Source organism: Panulirus ornatus, chromosome 72 (genome assembly GCF_036320965.1).
Source record: "Panulirus ornatus isolate Po-2019 chromosome 72, ASM3632096v1, whole genome shotgun sequence".
NCBI classification, from domain to species: Eukaryota; Metazoa; Arthropoda; class Malacostraca; order Decapoda; family Palinuridae; genus Panulirus; species Panulirus ornatus.
The window spans coordinates 11462701-11489343 of NC_092295.1; the positions used below are offsets into that span (position 1 = coordinate 11462701).

The window sequence follows — 26643 nt, forward strand, 5'->3', positions numbered from 1 at the left end:
GAGTGGGGGAGGAATGGGATGTATTTAGGGAATCAGTGATGGATTGGGCAAAAGATGCTTGTGGCATGAGAAGAGTGGGAGGTGGGTTGATTAGAAAGGGTAGTGAGTGGTGGGATGAAGAAGTAAGATTATTAGTGAAAGAGAAGAGAGAGGTATTTGGACGATTTTTGCAGGGAAAAAATGCAATTGAGTGGGAGATGTATAAAAGAAAGAGACAGGAGGTCAAGAGAAAGGTGCAAGAGGTGAAAAAGAGGGCAAATGAGAGTTGGGGTGTGAGAGTATCATTAAATTTTAGGGAGAATAAAAAGATGTTCTGGAAGGAGGTAAATAAAGCGCGTAAGACAAGGTAGCAAATGGGAACTTCAGTGAAGGGCGCCAATGGGGAGGTGATAACAAGTAGTGTCGATGTGAGAAGAGATGGAGTGAGTATTTTGAAGGTTTGTTGAATGTGTTTGATGATAGAGTGGCAGATATAGGGTGTTTTGGTCGAGGTGGTGTGCAAAGTGAGAGGGTTAGGGAAAATGATTTGGTAAACAGAGAAGAGGTAGTAAAAGCTTTGCGGAAGATGAAAGCTGGCAAGGAAGCAGGTTTGGATGGTATTGCAGTGGAATTTATTAGAAAAGGGGATGACTGTATTATTGACTGGTTGGTAAGATTATTTAATGTTTGTATGACTCATGGTGAGGTGCCTGAGGATTGGCGGAATGCGTGCATAGTGCCATTGTACAAAGGCAAAGGGGATAAGAGTGAGTGCTCAAATTACAGAGGTATAAGTTTGTTGAGTATTCCTGGTAAATTATATGGGAGGATATTGATTGACAGGGTGAAGGCATGTACAGAGCATCAGATTGGGGAAGAGAAGTGTGGTTTCAGAAGTGGTAGAGGATGGGTGGGTCATGTCTTTGCTTTGAAGAATGTATGTGAGAAATACTTAGAAAAGCAAATGGATTTGTATGTAGCATTTATGGATCTGGAGAAGGCATATGATAGAGCTGATAGAGATGCTCTGTGGAAGGTATTAAATATATATGGTGTGGGAGGCAAGTTGTTAGAAGCAGTGAAAAGTTTTTATCGAGGATGTAAGGCATGTGTACGTGTAGGAAGAGAGGAAAGTGATTGGTTCTCTGTGAATGTTGGTTTGCGGCAGGGGTATGTGATGTCTCCATGGTTGTTTAATTTGTTTATGGATGGGGTTGTTAGGGAGGTGAATGCAAGAGTTTTGGAGAGAGGGGCAAGTATGAAGTCTGTTGGGGATGAGAGAGCTTGGGAAGTGAGTCAGTTGTTGTTCGTTGATGATACAGCGCTGGTGGCTGATTCATGTGAGAAACTGCAGAAGCTGGTGACTGAGTTTGGTAAAGTGTGTGAAAGAAGAAAGTTAAGAGTAAATGAAAATAAGAGTAAGGTTATTAGGTACAGTAGGGTTGAGAGTCAAGTCAATTGGGAGGTAAGTTTGAATGGAGAAAAACTGGAGGAAGTAAAGAGTTTTAGATATCTGGGAGTGGATCTGGCAGCGGATGGAACCATGGAAGCGGAAGTGAATCATAGGGTGGGGGCGAAAATCCAGGGAGCCTTGAAGAATGTGTGGAAGTCGAGAACATTATCTCGGAAAGCAAAAACGGGTATGTTTGAAGGAATAGTGGTTCCAACAATGCTGTATGGTTGCGAGGCGTGGGCTATGGATAGAGTTGTGCGCAGGAGGGTGGATGTGCTGGAAATGAGATGCTTGAGGACAATGTGTGGTGTGAGTTGGTTTGATCGAGTAAGTAATGCAAGGGTAAGAGAGATGTGTGGAAATAAAAAGATCGTGGTTGAGAGAGCAGAAGAGGGTGTTTTGAAATGGTTTGGGCACATGGAGAGAATGAGTGAGGAAAGATTGACCAAGAGGATATATGTGTCGGAGGTGGAGGGAACGAGGAGAAGTTGGAGACCAAATTGGAGGTGGAAAGATGGAGTGAAAAAGATTTTGAGCGATCGGGGCCTGAACGTGCAGGAGGGTGAAAGGCGGGCAAGGAATAGAGTGAATTGGATCGATGTGGTATACCGGGGTTGACGTGCTGTCAGTGGATTGAAGAAGGCATGTGAAGCGTCTGGGGTAAACCATGGAAAGCTGTGTAGGTATGTATATTTGCGTGTGTGGACGTGTGTATGTACATGTGTATGGGGGGGGGGGGGTTGGGCCATTTCTTTCGTCTGTTTCCTTGCGCTACCTCGCAAACGCGGGAGACAGCGACAAAGTATAAAAAAAAAAAAAAAATATATATATATATATATATATATATATATATATATATATATATATATATATATATATATATATATATATATATATATATATATATATATATATATATATATATATATATATATATATATATATTTATATATATATATATATATATATATATATATATATATATATATATATATTTTTTTTTTTTTTTTTTTTTTTATACTTTGTCGCTGTCTCCCGCGTTTGCGAGGTAGCGCAAGGAAACAGACGAAAGAAATGGCCCAACCCCCCCCCCCCCATACACATGTACATACACACGTCCAGACACGCAAATATACATACCTACACAGCTTTCCATGGTTTACCCCAGACGCTTCACATGCCTTGCTTCAATCCACTGACAGCACGTCAACCCCTGTATACCACATGACTCCATTTCACTCTATTTCTTGCCCTCCTTTCACCCTCCTGCATGTTCAGGCCCCGATCACACAAAATCTTTTTCACTCCATCTTTCCACCTCCAATTTGGTCTCCCTCTTCTCCTCGTTCCCTCCACCTCCGACACATATATCCTCTTGGTCAATCTCTCCTCACTCATTCTCTCCATGTGCCCAAACCATTTCAAAACACCCTCTTCTGCTCTCTCGACCACGCTCTTTTTATTTCCACACATCTCTCTCACCCTTACGTTACTTACTCGATCAAACCACCTCACACCACACATTGTCCTCAAACATCTCATTTCCAGCACATCCATCCTCCTGCGCACAACTCTATCCATAGCCCACGCCTCGCAACCATACAGCATTGTTGGAACCACTATTCCCTCAAACATACCCATTTTTGCTTTCCGAGATAATGTTCTCGACTTCCACACATTTTTCAAGGCTCCCAAAATTTTCGCCCCCTCCCCCACCCTATGATCCACTTCCGCTTCCATGGTTCCATCCGCTGACAGATCCACTCCCAGATATCTAAAACACTTCACTTCCTCCAGTTTTTCTCCATTCAAACTCACCTCCCAATTGACTTGACCCTCACCCCTACTGTACCTAATAACCTTGCTCTTATTCACATTTACTCTCAACTTTCTTCTTCCACACACTTTACCAAACTCAGTCACCAGCTTCTGCAGTTTCTCACATGAATCAGCCACCAGCGCTGTATCATCAGCGAACAACAATTGACTCACTTCCCAAGCTCTCTCATCCCCAACAGACTTCATACTTGCCCCTCTTTCCAGGACTCTTGCATTTACCTCCTTTACAACCCCATCCATAAACAAATTAAACAACCATGGAGACATCACACACCCCTGCCGCAAACCTACATTCACTGAGAACCAATCACTTTCCTCTCTTCCTACACGATTTCGACGATGAAGGCCTGCACTGTGGCTGAGTGATTGATTTGAGGAGGCAGAAGTGATATTGTGACAGTGATTGTGTCAGCGTCGCGTCGCCTCGCCGCAGTGTATCGAGACAGACTTCCCCAGAACTTTTAAAGGGGAAGTAAATGTTTATAGTTGTGTTAATGGAGTGATAGTTTTCATGCATGGTGTTTTTGACAAGAAAATAGTGAAGTTGGAGAAAAATGTAGCTTAGACATTGAAGCTTATTGACACAGTGGTGAAATTGATGAGAACTGCTATTGACGTTTGTGTGAATTAAATTGTACATCTCCTTTTCCATAGCCAGAGGTTGAACCATTATGTGACATTCATTTTTTTTTTTCATTCATTTCAAGCTAAAAGTTTGTTTCTAAATTGTTCTTACATTTTTTCATATGTATATATATGTATGTGTGTGTGTGTATGTGTATGTGCATGTGTGTGTGTGTGTGTGTGTGTGTGTGTGTGTGTATGTATATATGTATATTATCCCTGGGGATAGGGGTGAAAGAATACTTCCCACGTATTCCTCGCGTGTCGTAGAAAGCGACTAGAGGGGACGGGAGCGGGGGGCCGGAAATCCTCCCCTCCTTGTATTAACTTTCTAAAATGGGAAACAGAATATATATATATATATATATATATTTATCCACATATATGAAGCAGAGGACGTAAAATGTTTGAGCAGGGACCATGTATCCTTTAAATATGATCTGTTCCTGTAAAAATGTATGGACAAATATCATATATATGTTGACGAATAACTGTTCGTCCTCTCCCCTTATCTCATAAGGTACAATCTGAGTGAGGACAGCATCAGCTGTGTGTGGTGGGACGTGGTCAACAGCAGCTGGTCCACACATGGGTGTCAGCTTACCTCATACAACACCTCTAGCAGCCAGTGTTCGTGTGATCACCTCACCAACTTCGCCATCATTATGGACATCAACGGCATCATAGATATCAATGAGGTGAAAGAACAACGGCAGAAGAGAGTCATGGTGTCTTATTTCGACCTTTGCTGTCACCATTCTTATCTGCCATCTTCCTCTTAGTGTGTCCATACATTCGTTCTTTCAATTAACAACTTCTTTCACTGTCAACACGTAGAATAGGTCACTTACTGACTCCCCCCAAAAGATCAAGCACAGTAGTTAGCCCTTCTTGTGCCTCCCATCACTGGTTGGGAATCTATGAAGAAATTTAGTATGAATAATGTGATGATCTTTCTTGTTTTGATGCTCTCCTAATTCTCTGTTCTTTTCCTGAAGATGTATGAGTTATGAGTACAGATTCTCATATATCCATTCGCACGCACATGCATTCATGGTCACATACATACGGACACACACACACACACACACACACACACACACACACACACACACACACACACACACACACACACACACACACACACACGAGGGAGAGATGTACAAAGAAATTGTGAAAAGGAGATAGTTATAGTAATAGATAATCTAAATAAAAATTTGATAAATTTATCTGGAATAAGCAGTTATTCTGGCAAAGTCATACTTAGGTAAGAGTTGTAGAGAATGGAGTGAAGATATAAGAAGTACATGACAAGTTTGAATGAGAATTCACATGGGGAAATGCTTTATGCCCAGCATCAATAATATTGAGTTAGGGGAGGAAGTCTTACAGAGTAATGACAATAAAAGACATAAAGATAATATCACTTAGAAAGAACTTCTACCTTGTTTATATGATTTAACTTATCCAAGATTACCACTCCTTTTCTGTCTAGTAACGCGGAAACTCTCATCATATCTTCAGAAGTGACTTAATTCAACTTTCTCTTTAAAAAACGATGGTTGACAAATACATGTATTTCTCAAATTCATAAAAGGATGATTTAGCAACATACGATGTACCATACATTTCTCAAGACACTTTATAGGCGATCAAGACCAAAGGAATGGATGATAAACTTTGAAATCATATATGAAGGAGCAAAATCGAGATTAAGGTCAAGTATATCACATTATTCTCAGTGACTTGTCTACTGAAAGGACTAAGAATTACTTTTTGTTGATCATTGGAGGGAATATGAGAGATGAAAACTTTAGGTGGATGACTGTTAGTGCTTATATACATGGTAACGAGAGTAGGAAGGCTAAGAGGGGAATATCCTGGGAGGAAATGAGTGAGTGTGCCAGCAACTTACACCCAAAAAAGAATCGAGTTTCCATGGTGGGAAATTTTCATGAGAGAATGGGTTATGTGGCAGTTGTAGGACTGACTGGATGGCATAGGGTATTTGGTATATTTGAAAATATGAGTTATCTTGTTGAGCTCTGTGCTGAGAAAGGATGGATAAGTAAGAGTGCATGGTGTTAAAAGAGGTGCGTGAGTGAGTGAGTGAGGCAGAGGGTTAACGGGCATCACTGAATTATGTACTAATTAACAAGCAAACAAATGTGATGTTGCTATATGCAGAGAGGGCCAGTGAGCAGGATGTCTGATCATTCCTTGGCATAAGCGAGTGTGAGATTTTATTTGTGGATTTAGATGAGTAAAATGATAATGAATGGAAAGGAAGTGGTGAACGAAATTAAGCTTGAACAAAAAGGCTCGTGTGCAGAGATACCAAGAGAGCTGAGTGAAGAGTGGCATGAGGTGAGGGTATATGAAACAAAAGGGAGTGGGCGAGAAGTGCTACTGATCCAGGGAAGCCGTACTTACACGTGCTTGTGAGGTGGTGGTATGCCGAAGCTGGGATATGGGTGTATGGTAAATGGTAGTGATTTTTGGGATGCGGAACCTGAATTGCTAATGAAAAAAAGAAAAGAGTAAAAAAGATGTATGTTAGCGGTGTGTGCATGGAAGAAGTGCGAGTGATTAGGAGGTGCACAAGAAAATGTTGCAGGAGGTCAAGAGGAAAATATAGAGAGTGCAAATAAGAGATACAGTTAGAGTATATCAGTGAACTCCGAGGATATTATTTGGAAGATGAATAGTGTGAAGGGAGCAATTACGGCAGTGGGGACGGGAAGAAATGGAAAAGTGGTAACACGCTAAGAAGACGTGAAACATTTCCTCCGCTTTGAAAAACTTATGTGAGAAATATTGGAACAAATTCACCATTGGGATGACATAGATGCCTTGTGGAAGGAGTTACGAATATCTGGTGCTGGAAGAAAGCTACTAGATACTCTGGGGAGTTTTAAAAAGGAAAGTAAGTCGCATGGGCAAATATGATGAGAGGAGGGTGTGTGGTTCTAGGTGGTGTTGGATCTGGGTCGAGGGTGCGTGATGTCATCATGTCTGTTTAATATATTTGTGGATGGGAAGAATAGAACAGATTTTATCTTATTTGTTATGAGATGTTTGGAGCAGGTAGCGTTCTCCGTCTCACTTCATAGCAGCATCAGTTGAGTTGTATATTGCCTCTGATGATCTCTTATAATTTGCGGGTTTCTAACGTGGCCATTATACCAAACACATCTTTTGTCCTTGATTATTGTCAAAATAATATAGTGAGTAATTGGTAAGCTCAGAAATCCTGTAGAGGCTATATATCGGAAACAGTGTTCACTTAGTGACCTGGGCTGTAGACGATTAATCGTTCCTCTTTTTTCGTATCATTTTTGTCTTACATTTTCCACAGCCGATGTTGGTATGGATCACGTACATCGGTTGCAGCCTCTCCCTAGTGGGTCTTGCTGCTGCGATTCTAACACTGACGTCCCTCCTAAGGACACCTGGCTCTCGGGGCAACCTCACCAATCTCATCCACCTCAACCTCTGCTGCTGCCTCCTGGTGTCGGAGGTTTGTATGTCCACCTCAACCTCTGCTCCTGCCTCCTGGTGTCGGAGGTTTGTATGTCCACCTCAACCTCTGCTCCTGCCTTCTGGTGTCGGAGGTTTGTATGTCCACCTCAACCTTTGCTGCTGCCTTCTGGTGTCGGAGGTCTGTATGTCTCCTGATGTTTCTTAAATGACAAGGTTTAGCTAACTCTTCTTATATTATATTAGTTCCTTTCTCAAGTATCATTCCAGGTGTTAAGGTTATTTCTGTCCCACCAATACTCAGGAAAGGTAACATGAACTTCCCATGTTCACTATGACGACAGTTGGAGTGGCAAAATCATCAACAGTAGTGAATAGGTCTGCATCGAGGAGTGTCTTCTTCAGCAAGCATGACCTACAACACCGTTTGTGCGCTACGGACGATTTGGATGATCTCCATTGAGAATTATACCACTCCTGTCTCTAGGGTTTTGAAGTCCCCTCACTCGACCTTGAGATCTTTATAAGACAAAGAATGAAGCACAGTGAGTTCAAAGGTCATTTGAATGTTACCCAATCTCCTTCAGGATGGTGTCTGCTGTCTTTTCAATCCAAAAATTGAACCCAGCCTTTTGCGTATGTTGTTAGATTGCATAAACATCGACAAGCTACGAAAATAATGCTTCACTGCAGCAAGCATAAATGTAAAAGAAAGTGCAGCATATATTAGACCAGGGGAGTATTCTCGAGTGCAGAACTATTTGAGGTACGGTCTATGTAAGTGATAATCTGTCACCTTTACAGATCTCCAGTATGGTTGTGAGTAGACTTTGGAGAACAACATTGCACCACATTAGTAATATCCCAACCACTAAACAACCATACATACATCAGTTTAACTCTGGTAACTACTGTGGTCCTCTCCATCCCTTGGAATGGTATTATGAGTAGTTCTCAAAGAGTACATCCAAACGCTTTGTCATATCTCGTGGACCACCCCTATACCATACAAGGAAAAATATATTTGGAAAATTGGACTTGTGTTGTTTCTTTGGTTTTGAGGTCGTTCTAATTTTCTGTGTAGATTCTGGAAGCCTCAGAATCATATGTTATTCTTTGTGATATTTTCATGGATAACAGTGTATACATACATTACGCGATTTATACACTGTATTGCATAGGTTGCACGAAATCAAAGAACTGTGCTTACAAAGCAAGAGGGATCTACTTAAAGGACAAAATAATGCAAGAAAATGGATGCCATAAAAAGTAAAACAATAGTAAGTGTGTTACTGGAAGCGAACAACTGTATGTGAAAGCATAGCTACAAAGATTTTTTCTGCTTCTACAAATATATGCTTTGAATGCCTAACTATCTGCTGATTATGTTAAGAACTGAGTGGGGAACAAGATCAGGAGATACTGAGGTAGTTCACTGTTAAACGAGTATGGACAGGGTAAATGTTACGAATATCTCTGAAGAGTTTTTCATTGTAGCACAGAAAGGTATTCCAAGATACAGCATACTACACCAGATATAATGTTGGACATTTTTTCAGCCAGTTTGCAGGATTCATTTCGGGCCCCATTTTCACAAATTGAGTTCCCAGGAAAGGCTCACACCTATTTGCACTTGATCTTTCTTACGTAAATGAAATGGGAACTTAGTTGATGATAGAAAATTATTTGAACTGAAACTGTGCTCTTCAAAATTATTTGATAATGAACATAAAACTATACAAAATGAGAAATCCTATTGCACAGAAAAATTATTTGTGTCCAACTGTTCCTGTCCCCGAGCTAGACAGGGAATCGTTGGAGTTCCTTCTGGCTAGATCTGTTCCGGCGGCGAACTACGTGTTCCTTCTTACTAAAGCGAGCTGCCGTCTGAACAAATTTCTTTACCATGTTGATAGCAAAGGTCTGAAGTTTATCCGATTCTTCATATAGTTCACATTGTTCTCTTGTTCTCTTTAGCATTATGTATAGTTAAGCTTCTCATCAACTGGTGGTAATTATTCTGATAGTAAAACATGGAGTTTAGAAGCACAGTAAGGCTTATCATGTTCGCTTGTGGCCAGTGTAAGGTTCCAAATATTGCCTACGCCAAACATGCTTTGATACCTTCGTCAGTCTTACTAAAACTATGCTAAAGTGTTACTTAGCTTAGAACAGACATCTCAACCTGTGTCACAACTAGAATTATTTTTCCTAATATTTTTCTGTCTTCGTTTGTCATGTCTAGCTCTCCCAAAGCTTTGACACAGGAAATACTAGAGTGAACAAAATATTCCCCAACACTATAAGTTCTTTTCGCCATCAGGCCGTGAAATCCTCTGATCCCTAAGCTGAGCTCTTAGCCTTCACCATACGGGATGGGTGAGATCCTTCTACATAGATAGAGGAAGGTTGAAGGCTCCCAAACGCCATTTTTCATTCTTGATTACTTGGGAGAAAATATAAATCACTCAGCTCATAACCCAGACCATAACGACCAGTCTCACAACTCCAAGAATGTATTTCTTTCGCATGTAATCCTTTGTGTTGTGTTTACAAAAGTGTCTACACAATATCGCTCCTTGTTGGTTCATCTGATCACAGTTCTGTAAACGTCTATACACGCCACACTTCCTCCTCTCAGTACCTTCTCTACGTCAGTTATGGTACTCTGAGATGCACTGGACAGACATACGATGGAAATGATGGTAGAGGTTGTGTTAAACTTTGAGAGCGGAGGAGAGAGGTGGAATTAGACGTCTGGGTTTTGGAAAGAAGCCAAAGCGGAGAGAAGAAACATATATATTGTTCACCAGTGGGAAAGCTGGATATGGTACTGTGGATATTGCAGAAATACTTGAAGTGTTTCATCTTACCACTTGTCACATGCAAGGGTTTGATAGAAGCTGGCTTGATACTCACTCCCAAGGCTTCGCAAAGTCTCACTCTAGGTTTCCAACATAGATACTAGCAATATTTAGGGAAGACAAGCTCCTCACACCAAGACAATCAAAAGATAACAACCATTAAAAGCAAGACTTCCTCTTGGACCTGGCAAAGATACATAGCACTCTAGTAGAGTAAGAGAAGACCCCCAACAGCACGAGGTGGCTACTGAGGGAAAACATCCCTACTCATCCCTCACCAAAGAGGTAGAACTGTTGAGGGTAAAGAGCTGAAACAACGTGGCTGACATAACTGAGTACATTGCTGCTGATGTGTGTGTGCGATGAGGCTTTGTGGTTTCTCAAGACAAATGTAGTACTTATTCCACAATGAATTACCATTTGTTTATTCTAAGTATTCCCTTCATACCCTCCAGCCTCTATACTTTCGTGCAATCAGTCGTCAGGATTTAGGTTACATTTTTTATTTGAAAGTCAGATTAACTCCTAAGACATCCAAAATTCGATTCCTTCTATATCAGAGAGGAAGCAATGCCCAGCTAAGTCATCATAAAACTTACATCCCTCTCGATAAGAAGTACAGAGGAGTAGGGTTCTGGTGGGCAGCTAGCCTACTCCAGCTCTGGGCTCTAGTGAGCAGCTGTGCTACTCCAGCCACTGAACACAATTACCAGTGCACAGCATCGGTCTACTCACGGTAAGAGGATACAGCGCTCGCCAAAGTAACTTTGAAATGAACTGAGATCAACCACAAATTTAGCTATTAACCCTCCGCCACAGGACAGACTCTGCCCCACTCCATCTCTGGTGACTTTCCAAATGCCTTGCTTAGTAATCTCATTGTTAACCCAACTGTTGTTGTTACGAGAGCTTAACAATAGCAACAACAAGTCATAATTGGAGAGTAAGGGGTCAACAGCAACCTTCTTTACATGTGAAGGACATAGTTCCATGATGTACAGAGTCCTTATTACCGTGGATGACGTCGACATAAATACCTAACCTCGACCCTGACATGCCTCCAGGCCTCCTACAGTGAGGTGATCAACCTTGTGGTACATAAAGTTTACGCAAGTCTCTTAACAAGACCGAGTGAGGAGCTGCTTTGACCACGAACTCTTCAAAGACTAAACATTCTAACCAACAACTGGAGGGCTTGGAATCCCGCTGGTACCATCTCATTACACCAAAATCATTAACTTCTTTGGTTATCGTGTGATCATTATTCATCCTATCCTGAATCCTAGGGTCATGGGCTGCTGGACATAAACAGTTATCAAGAAAAATTCTTCACCAGACGGAATACAGAGGGAGCGTGAGTGAAGCTTTTCTCTGAGGTCCCTCTATCTGAGAGCTTGTGTTAATGTCAGCCCTTATCATTTCACCCCTGGGATGATCGGTACCACATACAGTCCAGTGCTAATCATTTTTAGTCAGTTTACGAACGATCTTTACTTCCTGGACAGCAATAGCTGGTCGCTCTATTCTCGTTCCTAACACAAAGACAAACATGGTGTGAAGCCTCTCCCTCTCTCCCTCTGCAGTAGTGAGAAGGCAAACCAGGAACAAAGGCCCTCCGGGTTTGTTTACAAAGTTTACATGAGTCACTGAATCACCCATGAGTCTGCCATCAGTAACCCAAGAGTGTATGGATAATCCAGTTATGTGTGTTAGTCTGACTGACTAACCTCTTGCGTCGAGAGATAAGGATGACATTTTGTGTTAAAGAAATGACTAATTTTCTCCATTCTCTCATTCTTCATAGAATGTTTGCCAGTTTTCTTTTGTTTTCCTATATATCCTCTCTCTCTCTCTCTCTCTCTCTCTCTCTCTCTCTCTCTCTCTCTCTCTCTCTCTCTCTCTCTCTCTCTCTCTCTCTCTCTCTCTCCACCGTTGCGTGTTACGTAATCTTTCATCGCTGCAGGTGGTGATGTTGTCGGGTCTGGAGCAGACTGGAGATGCGGTGTGGTGCGGGGTGGTGGCAGGTCTGCTACACTACCTCTTGCTAGCCACCTTCTGCTGGACGGGCGTCGAGGGTGTCAACCTCTACTTCATGATAGTTCAGGTACGTATCCACTATGCTGTATGTGGGAGGGACAGATATCACATCTATGATCCACATTAACCCCTGAAAGACATTAACCTGACCCTACATATCTGATTTGTATCGTAAACTAAGGTAGGATAGTAAAGCTAAAGCCTGGGGCAAAGCATTGCTTCTGGTGTCTGGTGGAGAAAGTTACTCTGGGAGGACCAGTGCTTCTGTGTTTGCTGGTAAGGTAACTTGCATATTACAGGTAGTGTGCGTGTCTGCTGTAACTGTTTGGGCTGGTAAATTGTTACTATTTCTTATGGAAAAGGTTAATGGTCGCTGATTTTCCTTGCGAAGGTCTGCGTCTTTTGTATCTGGTGGGAAATACTATATATCTGCTGTGTTGGCTCGGGGTATCAGTGATGATTATGTGTGATGGTGGAGGGACGTTGCTTGCTATGTTTGCACTGGATGGTTGATGATTTCTGCTGGTGTAGGATAATACTTACAGCTTTTTCTGTGGAAGATCAATAACTCATGTGTCTTATTGCGGTAACCTTGGTACATCTTACGTTAACTTTGGAGGGTCGTTCATTGTTATGTCTTCTTGGAAGAGTGAGCACATATCACGAGTTCCTTGCTGGACGCAAATCAGACTTCATATCTGACAATCAGTCTTCCTCATTCGTCCCTGTTCTTATTTTCTCTGTTTTCTTGGACTTTTTCCAGTGTTTTCTTTCATCATCCAAGGGAGCTGTTAATGCACCTGTCTTGTTGAATATGGAGAAGCAGTGCTCCCTGTGGCTTCTGATCATGTCTGGGCCTGATGCTTCTGCTGATGAGGTTGATCATTAATTAGCGAGCTTAATGAGAAAGGATGGGGACCTCTACTGTGTTTGGCGAGCCGTGTTACCGCTTGCTCTATTAGGCAAAGGTCGGCACCTTCTGTATTCGGTAAGGAGACTTAGTGCTTGCTCGGTTTTCTGGTGAAGGTACACCACTTGCTATGCCTAGTAAAGAGAGTTAGTCCTTCCTGTTTCTTTGGCTATGTTTTGACATTTATGATCCTTGCCGATTATCTTCAGACGATGAATTGAGCAACATATCAGAGACAGGTAGAAAATTCCAATGCCCGACATGGATCAGAGACGAGCTTAAAGACATAGCCGGAAGAAATAATAACCATACATAGCGCAGGAAAAGCAGTAGACACATGACACTCAGGGGTGGGCCGTTTTGATAACTTTTCTTCACTTACCTTTCGAAGCTTTGGAGCTCTATACTCTATCATGTCTTTCCTAATAGCTATGACCTGGCACATTTCAAAAGACAGATTTTTCACTTCCTCCAAAATTCATTAACATTTTTCCTTGTCTTTGTTTTACCCGTTCATAAACCTTTCTATAATTCACTTACGGCCCGGCTTTGATGTGGACTGGATCCTGCAACATAAAAAAAGACAACTTAAAAAGGAAAATTTCATTAATATTTGTTCTCATATTCATTAAACTTGATATGCAGGTGGCTTTCTCTTACAACAACACGGTGAAAAACAATCTTCTTTAAGACTGTCCCAAAGTCCTGATTGGTAGTGCGTAATCAATTACTTGTGAAGGTTGTGATAGTTGTCATCTTCGCCAGGGAGGACAGGGGTTAGCGATATGTATTTACCAACACAGACATAGTGTTGGAAGCTACCATCATCATAGTGTTTTATTCCAAAACAAAGCCTCATTTCGTCTCCAAATGGGCTGGGATAATGCCTCCATCATCATAGATTTAACTGGTGGTCAAGAAAGAAATTTTTGAGTATCCTACTTAATTGCATTACCTTAAACAGTGCGTACTTTCGATGTGATGATGTATAACTGACCTGTGAAAATCCTATGCTGACCTGAAAACAGGTTGATAAGCTCAGTCAGATTGGACCCTCATTCCCCTGAGTGACATGAGTTGACCTCACAATGACCTCCTTTGCCCGCCTGTTGTATGCATATGTTTATGGTGCAACTACTTGTCATTGACGTCTCAGGGGGGAGGGCCACTATTTTTTGTTAGCTGAGACAGCACAGGCAACTGAGGCTCTAATGAAGGCCATCTCATTAAATATTATGTGTGTGTGTGTGTGTGTGTGTGTGTGTGTGTGTGTGTGTGTGTGTGTGTGTGTGTGTGTGTGTGTGTGTGTGTGTGTGTGTGCGTATGCGTGTGTTTGTGTGTGTTTTCTTTATGTTGGAGGCTCCAGTCACTGAGAAAAGTGCACATCAAGGCAGAGCCTTAATTGAAATACAGAGAGAATTATGGAACGGAAAAAGGAAAAAGAAGAGAAAGTATTTAAGAATTCTTGAGAAAGTGAAAGACCTGTCTCTTAAAATGTGCCAGGTCATAGTTATTGGGAAAGACATAAGAAGGTAGAGAGTTCCAAAACTTCGATGTGCAGGGAAAGAAGTAGGTTTCAAAACGGCCCACCCTTGAGTTGACGATGGCTACTCAATAATCATGTGGGGCAGCAGCTTATCGAGTATTGCGTGGTCTAGCTAGTGGTGTGGACACACACGCAGCCATCTCTTGGGAGCAAGAACCAAAGTAATACCTATAGAAGAGGGAAACTGAACCAACATTGCGGCGTAGGGCAAGGGGAACGAGTTTGGAGGTTAGCCTGGGACAGTTTATAAGTCAGACCTCTTTCGACTAAACTCTGTCAAGCAAGGATACAGAACTAGAACCCTTGTATAAATGGATCAACTGTTCAGAAGAGAAGTTTCGGCATCTACTCAGGACATCCAGTTTCTCAGAGGCAAACTTAGCTATTTCCATGATATGGAGTTACCAAGAAACAGTGGATGTTACAGTAATACCAAGTATGTTCATTGAGTCAAGAACCGTCAAAGAAGAGACGAGAGTTGTGAGGAGTTTTCGATAGAGAGATGGGTAGAAATTGAGTCTTGAAGGCATTAAACTTAAAATAATTTTGTGTACCTGACTGAATGTGTTTGATGAAAGGGTGGTATGTATAAGGTTTTAGGGTCGGAGTGGTATGCAAAGTGGTTTAGGGAAGAGAGATTAGGTGGTGAAAGTCTTACGTAAGAATGAATGTGGCAAGGCTGCTGTATTGGATGGCATTTCAATTGAATTCATGAGGAGAGGGGGTGACTGAAATATTATCATTATTATTATTATTATTATTATTATTATTATCATTATCATTATTATTATTATCATTATTATTATCATTATTATTATCATTATTATTATCATTTTTTTTATTATTATCATTATTATTATTATTATTATCATTATTATTACTATTATTATTATTATTATTATTATTATTATTATTATTATTATTATTATTACTATCATTATTATTATTATTATTATTATTATTATTATTATTATTATTATTATTATCATTATTATTATTATAATTATTATTATCATTATTACTATTATCATTGTCATCATCATTATCATCATTATTATTATTATTATTGTTATTATTATTATTGTTATCATTATCATTATCATTATTATTATTATCATCATCATTATTATTATTATCATTATTATTATTATTATTATTATTATTATTATTATTATTATTATTATTATTATCATTATTATTATTATTGCTATTATTATTATCATTATCATCATTATTATTATCATTATTATTACTATTTTTATTATTATTATTATTATCATTATTATTATTATTATTATTATTATTATTATTATTATCATTGTTATTATTATTTTTTTTTATTATTTTGCTTTGTCGCTGTCTCCCGCGTTTGCGAGGTAGCGCAAGGAAACAGACGAAAGAAAATGGCCCAACCCACCCCAATACACAATGTACACACACACACGCCCACACACGCAAATATACATACCTATACATACCAATATACACATATATATACACACACAGACACATACATATATACCCATGCACACAATTCACAGTGTCTGCCCCTATTCATTCCCATCGCCACCTCGCCACACATGGACTACCATCCCCCTCCCCCCCTCATGTGTGCGAGGTAGCACTAGGAAAAGACAACAAAGGCCCCATTCGTTCACACTCAGTCTCCAGTTGTCACGCAATGATGCCCGAAACCACAGCTCCCTTTCCACATCCAGGCCCCCACAGCTTTCCATGGTTTACCCCAGACGCTTCACATGCCCTGATTCAGTCCAATGACAGCACGTCAACCCCGGTATACCACATCGATCCAATTCACTCTATTCCTTGCCCTCCTTTCACCCTCCTGCATGTTCAGGCCCCGATCACACAAAATCTTTTTCACTCCATCTTTCCACCTCCAATTTGGTCTCCCACTTCTCCTCGTTCCCTCCACCTCCGACATATATATCCTCTTGGTCAATCTTTCCTCACTCATTCTCTCCATGTGCCCAAACCATTTCAAAACACCCTCTTCTGCTCTCTCAACCACGCTCTTTTTATTTCCACACATCTCTCTTACCCTTACATTACTTACTCGATCAAACCACCTCACACCACACATTGTCCTCAAACATCTCATTTCCAGCACATCCACCCTCTTGCGCACAACTCTATCCATAGCCCACGCCTCGCAACCATACAACATTGTTGGAACCACTATTCCTTCAAACATATCATTATTATTATTATTATTATTATTATTATTATTATTATTATCATTATTATTATTATTATTATTATTATTACTATCATTATTATTATTATTATTATTATTATTATTATTATTATTATTATTATTATTATTATTATTATTATTGTTATTTTCAGTATTATCATCATCATTATTTTTATAATAATTATCATTATTGTTATTATCATTGTTATTATCATCATTATTACTATTATCATCATTATCATTATCATTATCATTATTGTTATTATTACTATTATTATTATCATTATTATTATTGTTATTATTATTATTATTATTATTATTATTATTATTATTATTATTATTATTATTATTATTATTATTATTATTATTATTATTATTATTATTATTATTATTATTATTATTATTATTATTATTATTATTATTATTATTATTATCATTATTATCATTCTCATTATTATTATAATCATAATCATTATTATCATTATTATTATCATCATAATCATCATTATCATTATTATTATTATTGTTAGTATCATTATTAATATTATTATCATCATTATTATTCTATTCATCTATCTATTATACTTAGTCGCTGTCTCCCGCGTTAGCAAGGTAGCGCAAGGAGGCCGAAGAATGGCCCAACATAAACACCCACACAGGCACATATAGAAACGTATACATTTCAACGTATGCATAGGTATACATATACAGATATATACATATATCCAAATATGCATATTCATACTTGCTGCCTTCATCCTTTCCCATCGCCACCACGCCACACATGAAATGGCGTGGTGAAAAAGACAACAAAGGCCACATTCGTTCACATTCAGTCTCTAGCTATCATGTGTAATGCACCGAAACTACAGCTCCCTTTCTACATCCAGGTCACACAAAACTTTCCATGGTTTACCCCAGACGCTCCACATGCCCTGGTTCAATCCATTGACAGCACGTCGACCCCGGTATACCACATCGTTCCAATTCACTCTATTCCTTGCACGCCTTTCATCCTCCTGTATGTTCAAGATCCGATCGCTCAAAATCTTTTTCACTCCATCTTTCCACCTCCAATTTGGTCTCCCACTTCTCCTCGTTCCCTCCACCTCTGACACATATATCCTCTATGTCAGTCCTTCCTCACTCATTCTCTCCATGTGACCAGACCATTTCAACAAACCCTCTTCTGCTCTCTCAACCATATTCTTTTTATTACCACATATCTCTCTTACCCTTCCATTACTTACTCAATCAAACTACCTTACACCACATATTGTCCTCAAACATCTCATTTGCAACACATTCACCCTCCTCCGCACAACCCTTTCTATAGTTCATGCCTCGCAACCATATAAAATTGTTGGAACCACTAATTCTTCAAACATGATTTATACTATTATCATCATTATCGTTGTTATTACCATTATCATCATCATCATCATTGCCATATATCATTATCAATATATTCTATCATTATCATCATCATCATCACTTCATGTACATTTCTAAGCAACGATCTTTCATGTCGCTCAACATCACTATACCACTCCGCAATAAAGCAGCTTGTAACACACACTTACCAGTTACCAATCTTCACCTGTGACTGGGTTAGCCACTCCACCAGCACCTTCCTACAACGTAACGTGATAATTATCCCACAGGTGTTTGAGACGAAGTACTCACCTAAATGGTACTATCACGCGGTGTCCTACGGTCTGCCTCTGGTTATTGTGGCCATATCTGCAGCATCAAGACCCCAGGGCTACGGAACCGACGAGTTGTGAGTCCCACCACAACATCTTCCTTTGACTAATAACATTTGTTAGGTTTAGGATTTACTTTTGAGTATATGTGTTTATCTATTAGTATATCTATTCGACGATCATATTCCATTTATTTATTGTACTTGATCGTCGTTTGCCGCTTCAGCGGGGTAACGCCCGGAAACGACAAAGAAAGACCCATACACTCATACTCACACATATATACATACAACCCCATACATGTACATATATATATATATATATATATATATATATATATATATATATATATATATATATATATATACATATATATATATATATATATATATATATATATATATATATATGTAGCATTTATGGATCTGAAAAAGGCATATGATAGAGTTGATAGAGATGCTCTGTGCAAGATATTAAGAATATATGGTGTGGGAGGCAAGTTGTTAGAAGCAGTGAAAAGTTTTTATCGAGAATGTAAGGCTGTGTACGTGTAGGAAAAGAGGAAAGTGATTGGTTCTCAGTGAATGTAGGTTTGCAGCAGGGGTGTGTGATGTCTCCATGGTTGTTTAATTTGTTTATGGATGGGGTTGTTAGGGAGGTGAATGCAAGAGTTTTGGAAAGAGGGGCAAGTATGAAGTCTGTTGGGGATGAGAGAGCTTGGGAAGTGAGTCAGTTGTTGTTCGCTGATGATACAGCGCTGGTTGCTGATTCATGTGAGAAACTGCAGAAGCTGGTGACTGAGTTTGGTAAAGTGTGTGAAAGAAGAAAGTTAAGAGTAAATGTGAATAAGAGCAAGGTAATTAGGTACAGTAGGGTTGAGGGTCAAGTCAATTGGGAGGTAAGTTTGAATGGAGAAAAACTGGAGGAAGTAAAGTGTTTTAGATATCTGGGAGTGGATCTGGCAGCGGATGGAACCATGGAAGCGGAAGTGGATCATAGGGTGGGGGAGGGGGCGAAAATTCTGGGAGCCTTGAAGAATGTGTGGAAGTCGAGAACATTATCTCGGAAAGCAAAAATGGGTATGTTTGAAGGAATAGTGGTTCCAACAATGTTGTATGGTTGCGAGGCGTGGGCTATGGATAGAGTTGTGCGTAGGAGGATGGATGTGCTGGAAATGAGATGTTTGAGGACAATATGTGGTGTGAGGTTGTTTGATCGAGTAAGTAATAATAGGGTAAGAGAGATGTGTGGAAATAAAAAGAGCGTGGTTGAGAGAGCAGAAGAGGGTGTTTTGAAATGGTTTGGGCACATGGAGAGAATGAGTGAGGAAAGATTGACCAAGAGGATATATGTGTCGGAGGTGGAGGGAACGAGGAGAAGTGGGAGACCAAATTGGAGGTGGAAAGATGGAGTGAAAAAGATTTTGTGTGATCGGGGCCTGAACATGCAGGAAGGTGAAAGGAGGGCAAGGAATAGAGTGAATTGGATCGATGTGATATACCGGGGTTGACGTGCTGTCAGTGGATTGAATCAGGTCATGTGAAGCGTCTGGGGTAAACCATGGAAAGCTGTGTAGGTATGTATATTTGCGTGTGTGGACGTATGTATATACATGTGTATGGGGGTGGGTTGAGCCATTTCTTTCGTCTGTTTCCTTGCGCTACCTCGCAAACGCGGGAGACAGCGACAAAGCAAAAAAAAAAAAAATATATATATATATATATATATATATATATATATATATATATATATATATATATATATATATATATATATATATATATATATATATTTTTTTTTGCTTTGTCGCTGTCTCCCGCGTTTGCGAAGTAGCGCAAGGAAACAGACGAAAGGAATGGCCCAACCCACCCCCATACACATGTATATACATACGTCCACACACGCAAATATACATACCTCCACAGCTTTCCATGGTTTACCCCAGACGCTTCACATGCCTTGATTCAATCCACTGACAGCACGTCAACCCCGGTATACCACATCGATCCAATTCACTCTATTCCTTGCCCTCCTCTCACCCTCCTGCATGTTCAGGCCCCGATCACACAAAATCTTTTTCACTCCATCTTTCCACCTCCAATTTGGTCTCCCTCTTCTCCTCGTTCCCTCCACCTTCGACATATATATCCTCTTGGTCAATCTTTCCCCACTCCTTCTCTCCATGTGCCCAAACCATTTCAAAACACCCTCTTCTGCTCTCTCAACCACGCTCTTTTTATTTCCACACATCTCTCTTACCCTTACGTTACTTACTCGATCAAACCACCTCACACCACACATTGTCCTCAAACATCTCATTTCCAGCACATCCATCCTCCTACGCACAACTCTATCCATAGCCCACGCCTCGCAACCATACAACATTGTTGGAACCACTATTCCTTCAAACATACCCATTTTTGCTTTCCGAGATAATGCTCTCGACTTCCACACATTCTTCAAGGCTCCCAGAATTTTCGCCCCCTCCCCCACCCTATGATCCACTTTCGCTTCCATGGTTCCATCCGCTGTCAGATCCACTCCCAGATATCTAAAACACTTCACTTCCTCCAGTTTTTCTCCATTCAAACTCACCTCCCAATTGACTTGACCCTCAACCCTACTGTACCTAATAACCTTGCTCTTCTTCACATTTACTCTTAACTTTCTTCTTCCACACACTTTACCAAATATATATATATATATATATATATATATATATATACATATATATATATATATATATATATATATATATATATATTCTTTTTTTTTTTTTTTTTTATACTTTGTCGCTGTCTCCCGCGTTTGCGAGGTAGCGCAAGGAAACAGACGAAAGAAATGGCCCAACCCCCCCCCCATACACATGTACATACACACGTCCACACACGCAAATATACATACCTACACAGCTTTCCATGGTTTACCCCAGACGCTTCACATGCCTTGCTTCAATCCACTGACAGCACGTCAACCCCTGTATACCACATGACTCCAATTCACTCTATTTCTTGCCCTCCTTTCACCCTCCTGCATGTTCAGGCCCCGATCACACAAAATCTTTTTCACTCCATCTTTCCACCTCCAATTTGGTCTCCCTCTTCTCCTCGTTCCCTCCACCTCCGACACATATATCCTCTTGGTCAATCTCTCCTCACTCATTCTCTCCATGTGCCCAAACCATTTCAAAACACCCTCTTCTGCTCTCTCAACCACGCTCTTTTTATTTCCACACATCTCTCTTACCCTTACGTTACTTACTCGATCAAACCACCTCACACCACACATTGTCCTCAAACATCTCATTTCCAGCACATCCATCCTCCTACGCACAACTCTATCCATAGCCCACGCCTCGCAACCATACAACATTGTTGGAACCACTATTCCTTCAAACATACCCATTTTTGCTTTCCGAGATAATGCTCTCGACTTCCACACATTCTTCAAGGCTCCCAGAATTTTCGCCCCCTCCCCCACCCTATGATCCACTTTCGCTTCCATGGTTGCCATCCGCTGTCAGATCCACTCCCAGATATCTAAAACACTTTACTTCCTCCAGTTTTTCTCCATTCAAACTCACCTCCCAATTGACTTGACCCTCAACCCTACTGTACCTAATAACCTTGCTCTTCTTCACATTTACTCTTAACTTTCTTCTTCCACACACTTTACCAAATATATATATATATATATATATATATATATATATATTAAAAAGCGAGATATACATAAGTATACTTATGTAAGTAGGAGAGATGGCCAGAGAGCGTTATTGGATTACGTGTTAATTGACAGGCGTGCGAAAGAGAGACTTTTGGATGTTAATGTGCTGAGAGGTGCAACTGGAGGGATGTCTGATCATTATCTTGTGGAGGCTAAGGTGAAGATTAGTATGGGTTTTCAGAAAAGAGGAGTGAATGTTGGGGTGAAGAAGGTGGTGAGAGTAAGTGAGCTTGGGAAGGAGACCTGTGTGGGGAAGTACCAGGAGAGACTGTGTACAGAATGGAAAAAGGTGAGAACAATGGAAGTAAGGGGAGTCGGGGAGGAATGGGATGTATTTAGGGAATTAGTGATGGATTGCGCAAAAGATGCTTGTGGCATGAGAAGAGTGGGAGGTGGGCTGTTTAGAAAGGGTAGTGAGTGGTGGGATGAAGAAGTAAGAGTATTAGTGAAAGAGAAGAGAGAGGCATTTGGACGATTTTTGCAGGGAAAAAATGCAATTGAGTGGGAGAAGTATAAAAGAAAGAGACAGGAGGTCAAGAGAAAGGTGCAAGAGGTGAAAAAAAGGGCAAATGAGAGTTGGGGTGAGAGACTATCAGTAAATTTTAGGGAGAATAAAAAGATGTTCTGGAAGGAGGTAAATAGGGTGCGTAAGACAAGGGAGCAAATGGGAACTTCAGTGAAGGGCGTAAATGGGGAGGTGATAACAAGTAGCGGTGATGTGAGAAGGAGATGGAATGAGTATTTTGAAGGTTTGTTGAATGTGTCTGATGACAGAGTGGCAGATATAGGGTGTTTTGGTCGAGGTGGTGTGCAAAGTGAGAGGGTTAGGGAAAATGATTTGATAAACAGAGAAGAGGTAGTAAAAGCTTTGCGGAAGATGAAAGCCGGCAAGGCAGCAGGTTTGGATGGTATTACAGTGGAATTTATTAAGAAAGGGGGTGACTGTATTGTTGACTGGTTGGTAAGGTTATTTAATGTATGTATGACTCATGGTGAGGTGCCTGAGGATTGGCGGAATGCGTGCATAGTGCCATTGTACAAAGGCAAAGGGGATAAGAGTGAGTGCTCAAATTACAGAGGTATAAGTTTGTTGAGTATTCCTGGTAAATTATATGGGAGGGTATTGATTGAGAGGGTGAAGGCATGTACAGAGCATCAGATTGGGGAAGAGCAGTGCGGTTTCAGAAGTGGTAGAGGATGTGTGGATCAGGTGTTTGCTTTGAAGAATGTATGTGAGAAATACTTAGAAAAGCAAATGGATTTGTATGTAGCATTTATGGATCTGGAGAAGGCATATGATAGAGTTGATAGAGATGCTCTGTGGAAGGTATTAAGAATATATGGTGTGGGAGGCAAGTTGTTAGAAGCAGTGAAAAGTTTTTATCGAGGATGTAAGGCATGTGTACGTGTAGGAAGAGAGGAAAGTGATTGGTTCTCAGTGAATGTAGGTTTGCGGCAGGGGTGTGTGATGTCTCCATGGTTGTTTGATTTGTTTATGGATGGGGTTGTAAAGGAGGTAAATGCAAGAGTCCTGGAAAGAGGGGCAAGTATGAAGTCTGTTGGGGATGAGAGAGCTTGGGAAGTGAGTCAGTTGTTGTTCGCTGATGATACAGCGCTGGTGGCTGATTCATGTGAGAAACTGCAGAAGCTGGTGACTGAGTTTGGTAAAGTGTGTGGAAGGAGAAAGTTGAGAGTAAGTGTGAATAAGAGCAAGGTTATTAGGTACAGTGGGGGTGAGGGTCGAGTCAATTGGGAGGTGAGTTTGAATGGAGAAAAACTGGAGGAAGTGAAGTGTTTTAGATATCTGGGAGTGGATCTGTCAGCGGATGGAACCATGGAAGCGGAAGTGGATCATAGGGTGGGGGAGGGGGCGAAAATTTTGGGAGCCTTGAAAAATGTGTGGAAGTCGAGAACATTATCTCGGAAAGCAAAGGTGGGTATGTTTGAGGGAATAGTGGTTCCAACAATGCTTGTATGGTTGCGAGGCGTGGGCTATGGATAGAGATGTGCGCAGGAGGATGGATGTGCTGGAAATGAGATGTTTGAGGACAATGTGTGGTGTGAGGTGGTTTGATCGAGTAAGTAACGTAAGGGTAAGAGAGATGTGTGGAAATAAAAAGAGCGTGGTCGAGAGAGCAGAAGAGGGTGTTTTGAAATGGTTTGGGCACATGGAGAGAATGAGTGAGGAGAGATTGACCAAGAGGATATATGTGTCGGAGGTGGAGGGAACGAGGAGAAGAGGGAGACCAAATTGGAGGTGGAAAGATGGAGTGAAAAAGATTTTGTGTGATCGGGGCCTGAACATGCAGGAGGGTGAAAGGAGGGCAAGAAATAGAGTGAATTGGAGTCATGTGGTATACAGGGGTTGACGTGCTGTCAGTGGATTGAAGCAAGGCATGTGAAGCGTCTGGGGTAAACCATGGAAAGCTGTGTAGGTATGTATATTTGCGTGTCTGGACGTGTGTATGTACATGTGTATGGGGGGGGGGGTTGGGCCATTTCTTTCGTCTGTTTCCTTGCGCTACCTCGCAAACGCGGGAGACAGCGACAAAGTATAAAAAAAAAAAAAAAAAAAAAAAAAAAAATATATATATATATATATATATATATATATATATATATATATATATATATATATATATATATATATATATATATATATATATATATATATATATATATCTACATACGCATACATACACATGTACATATTCATAATCGTTTGCCTGTACCCATTTTCGGCGTCACCCCGCCCCACAGGAAATAGGGCAAGGAAACAGACGAAAGAATGGCCCATTATATACGCACATATACATATGTATATATTTCAACGTATACATAGGTATACATATACAGATATATACATATATACACATATACATATTCATAATTGCTGCCTTCATTCTTTCCCGTCGCTACCCCGCCACACATAAAATGGGCCCCCGCTCCCCGCGCGCGCGCGCGTGCGAGGAAGTGCTAAGAAAAGACAACAAAGGCCACATTCGTTCACACTCAGTCTCTAGCTGTCAAGTGTAATGCACCGAAACCACAGCTCCCATTCCACATCCAGGCTCAACACACCTTTCCATGGTTTACCGCAGACGTTTCGCATGCCCTAGTTCAGTTCATTGACAGCACTTTTACCCCGGTATACCACATCGTTCCAATTCGCTTTATTCCCTGCACGCCTCTCACCCTCCTGCATGTTCAGGCACCGGTCGCTCAAAATCTTTTTCATTCCATTCTTTCACCTCCAGTTTGGTCTCCCGCTTCTCCTTGTTCCCTCCATTTCTACACATATATTTTTTTTGTTAACCTTTTATTACTTATTCTCTCTACATGTCTAAACCATATATATTTCACACATGCTCAATATTTCCCGTGTTAGTAATGTAGCGTCAGAAGCACCCAGAAAAAATGCCTCATCCGCACGCATTCGTCATGTGACCATAGCCTCTTATCCATAACCAGGTTACTGACCTTAATCTGGTTTCTCCCTGCTGCTTCACATACCATTGTTCAGTCCACGGACAGCACGTCGGTCAAGTTCACTGTATCCCGTTCATGTCTTTCTCCCTCTTGAATGTTGAAGCCCTGAGTGTTCGAAGTCTCATTAACACAACCGTCTATCTGCAATTTGGCCTCTTCCTTCCCCTTGTTCCTTACAATTCAGATTTGTGCATCCTCTTTGTCAACCTCTACTCACTCAATACGTCTAATCTATGTTTACTGATACTATCTCACCCTGACTCTCATGTACCGTCTTTTTCAGCCCCTGCACCTCCATTTTGATTTCCCGCCACTTTATCCAATACATCTTTCGATCACTCATACTCTTTCTATCTAATTATGGACATAGACCTCTTTCTGCTCTTTCATTGGCAACGTAACTTCATTTTACCACTCTCTCTTTCTTACCTACCTCCCATCCTCCCCATGCTACATATTTCTCCCGCATTCTCTCATTCCCCATCCGCTCCCCTAACTTCGTTCACTCTTTCCTCCTGCCTAGTGTATCTTCACACATGTCTCTTTTCCAAGGTCACTTACTTACACCACCCTTTCTTGACCCATATCATTTCCTTCTTTCCGAAAACCTCTACATATCTTCACCCTCACTTCCACCAGGCGATGATCAGACATCTCACCACCTGCCCCTCTCAACATGTTCATATCACTTAGAACGTAATCCAATAATGCCGTCTTAGCATCTTTCATGGTCAACCACGTTTACTTCTCTCTTGAAACCATGTATACTTTC

The 26643-nt window shown here is 40.6% G+C and overlaps 1 protein-coding gene across 1 annotated transcript in view; it reads left to right on the forward strand.

The window, feature by feature from the left end:
• LOC139748091 (latrophilin-like protein LAT-2) overlaps positions 1–26643 on the forward strand; it is a 169866-nt gene that overhangs the window by 96267 nt on the left and 46956 nt on the right. The window contains exons 4-7 of the mRNA XM_071660703.1: positions 4416–4593; positions 7254–7415; positions 12203–12343; positions 18615–18733. Of these exons, the coding sequence (XP_071516804.1) occupies positions 4416–4593; positions 7254–7415; positions 12203–12343; positions 18615–18733 (600 nt within the window). The remainder of the gene's footprint in view (positions 1–4415; positions 4594–7253; positions 7416–12202; positions 12344–18614; positions 18734–26643) is intronic.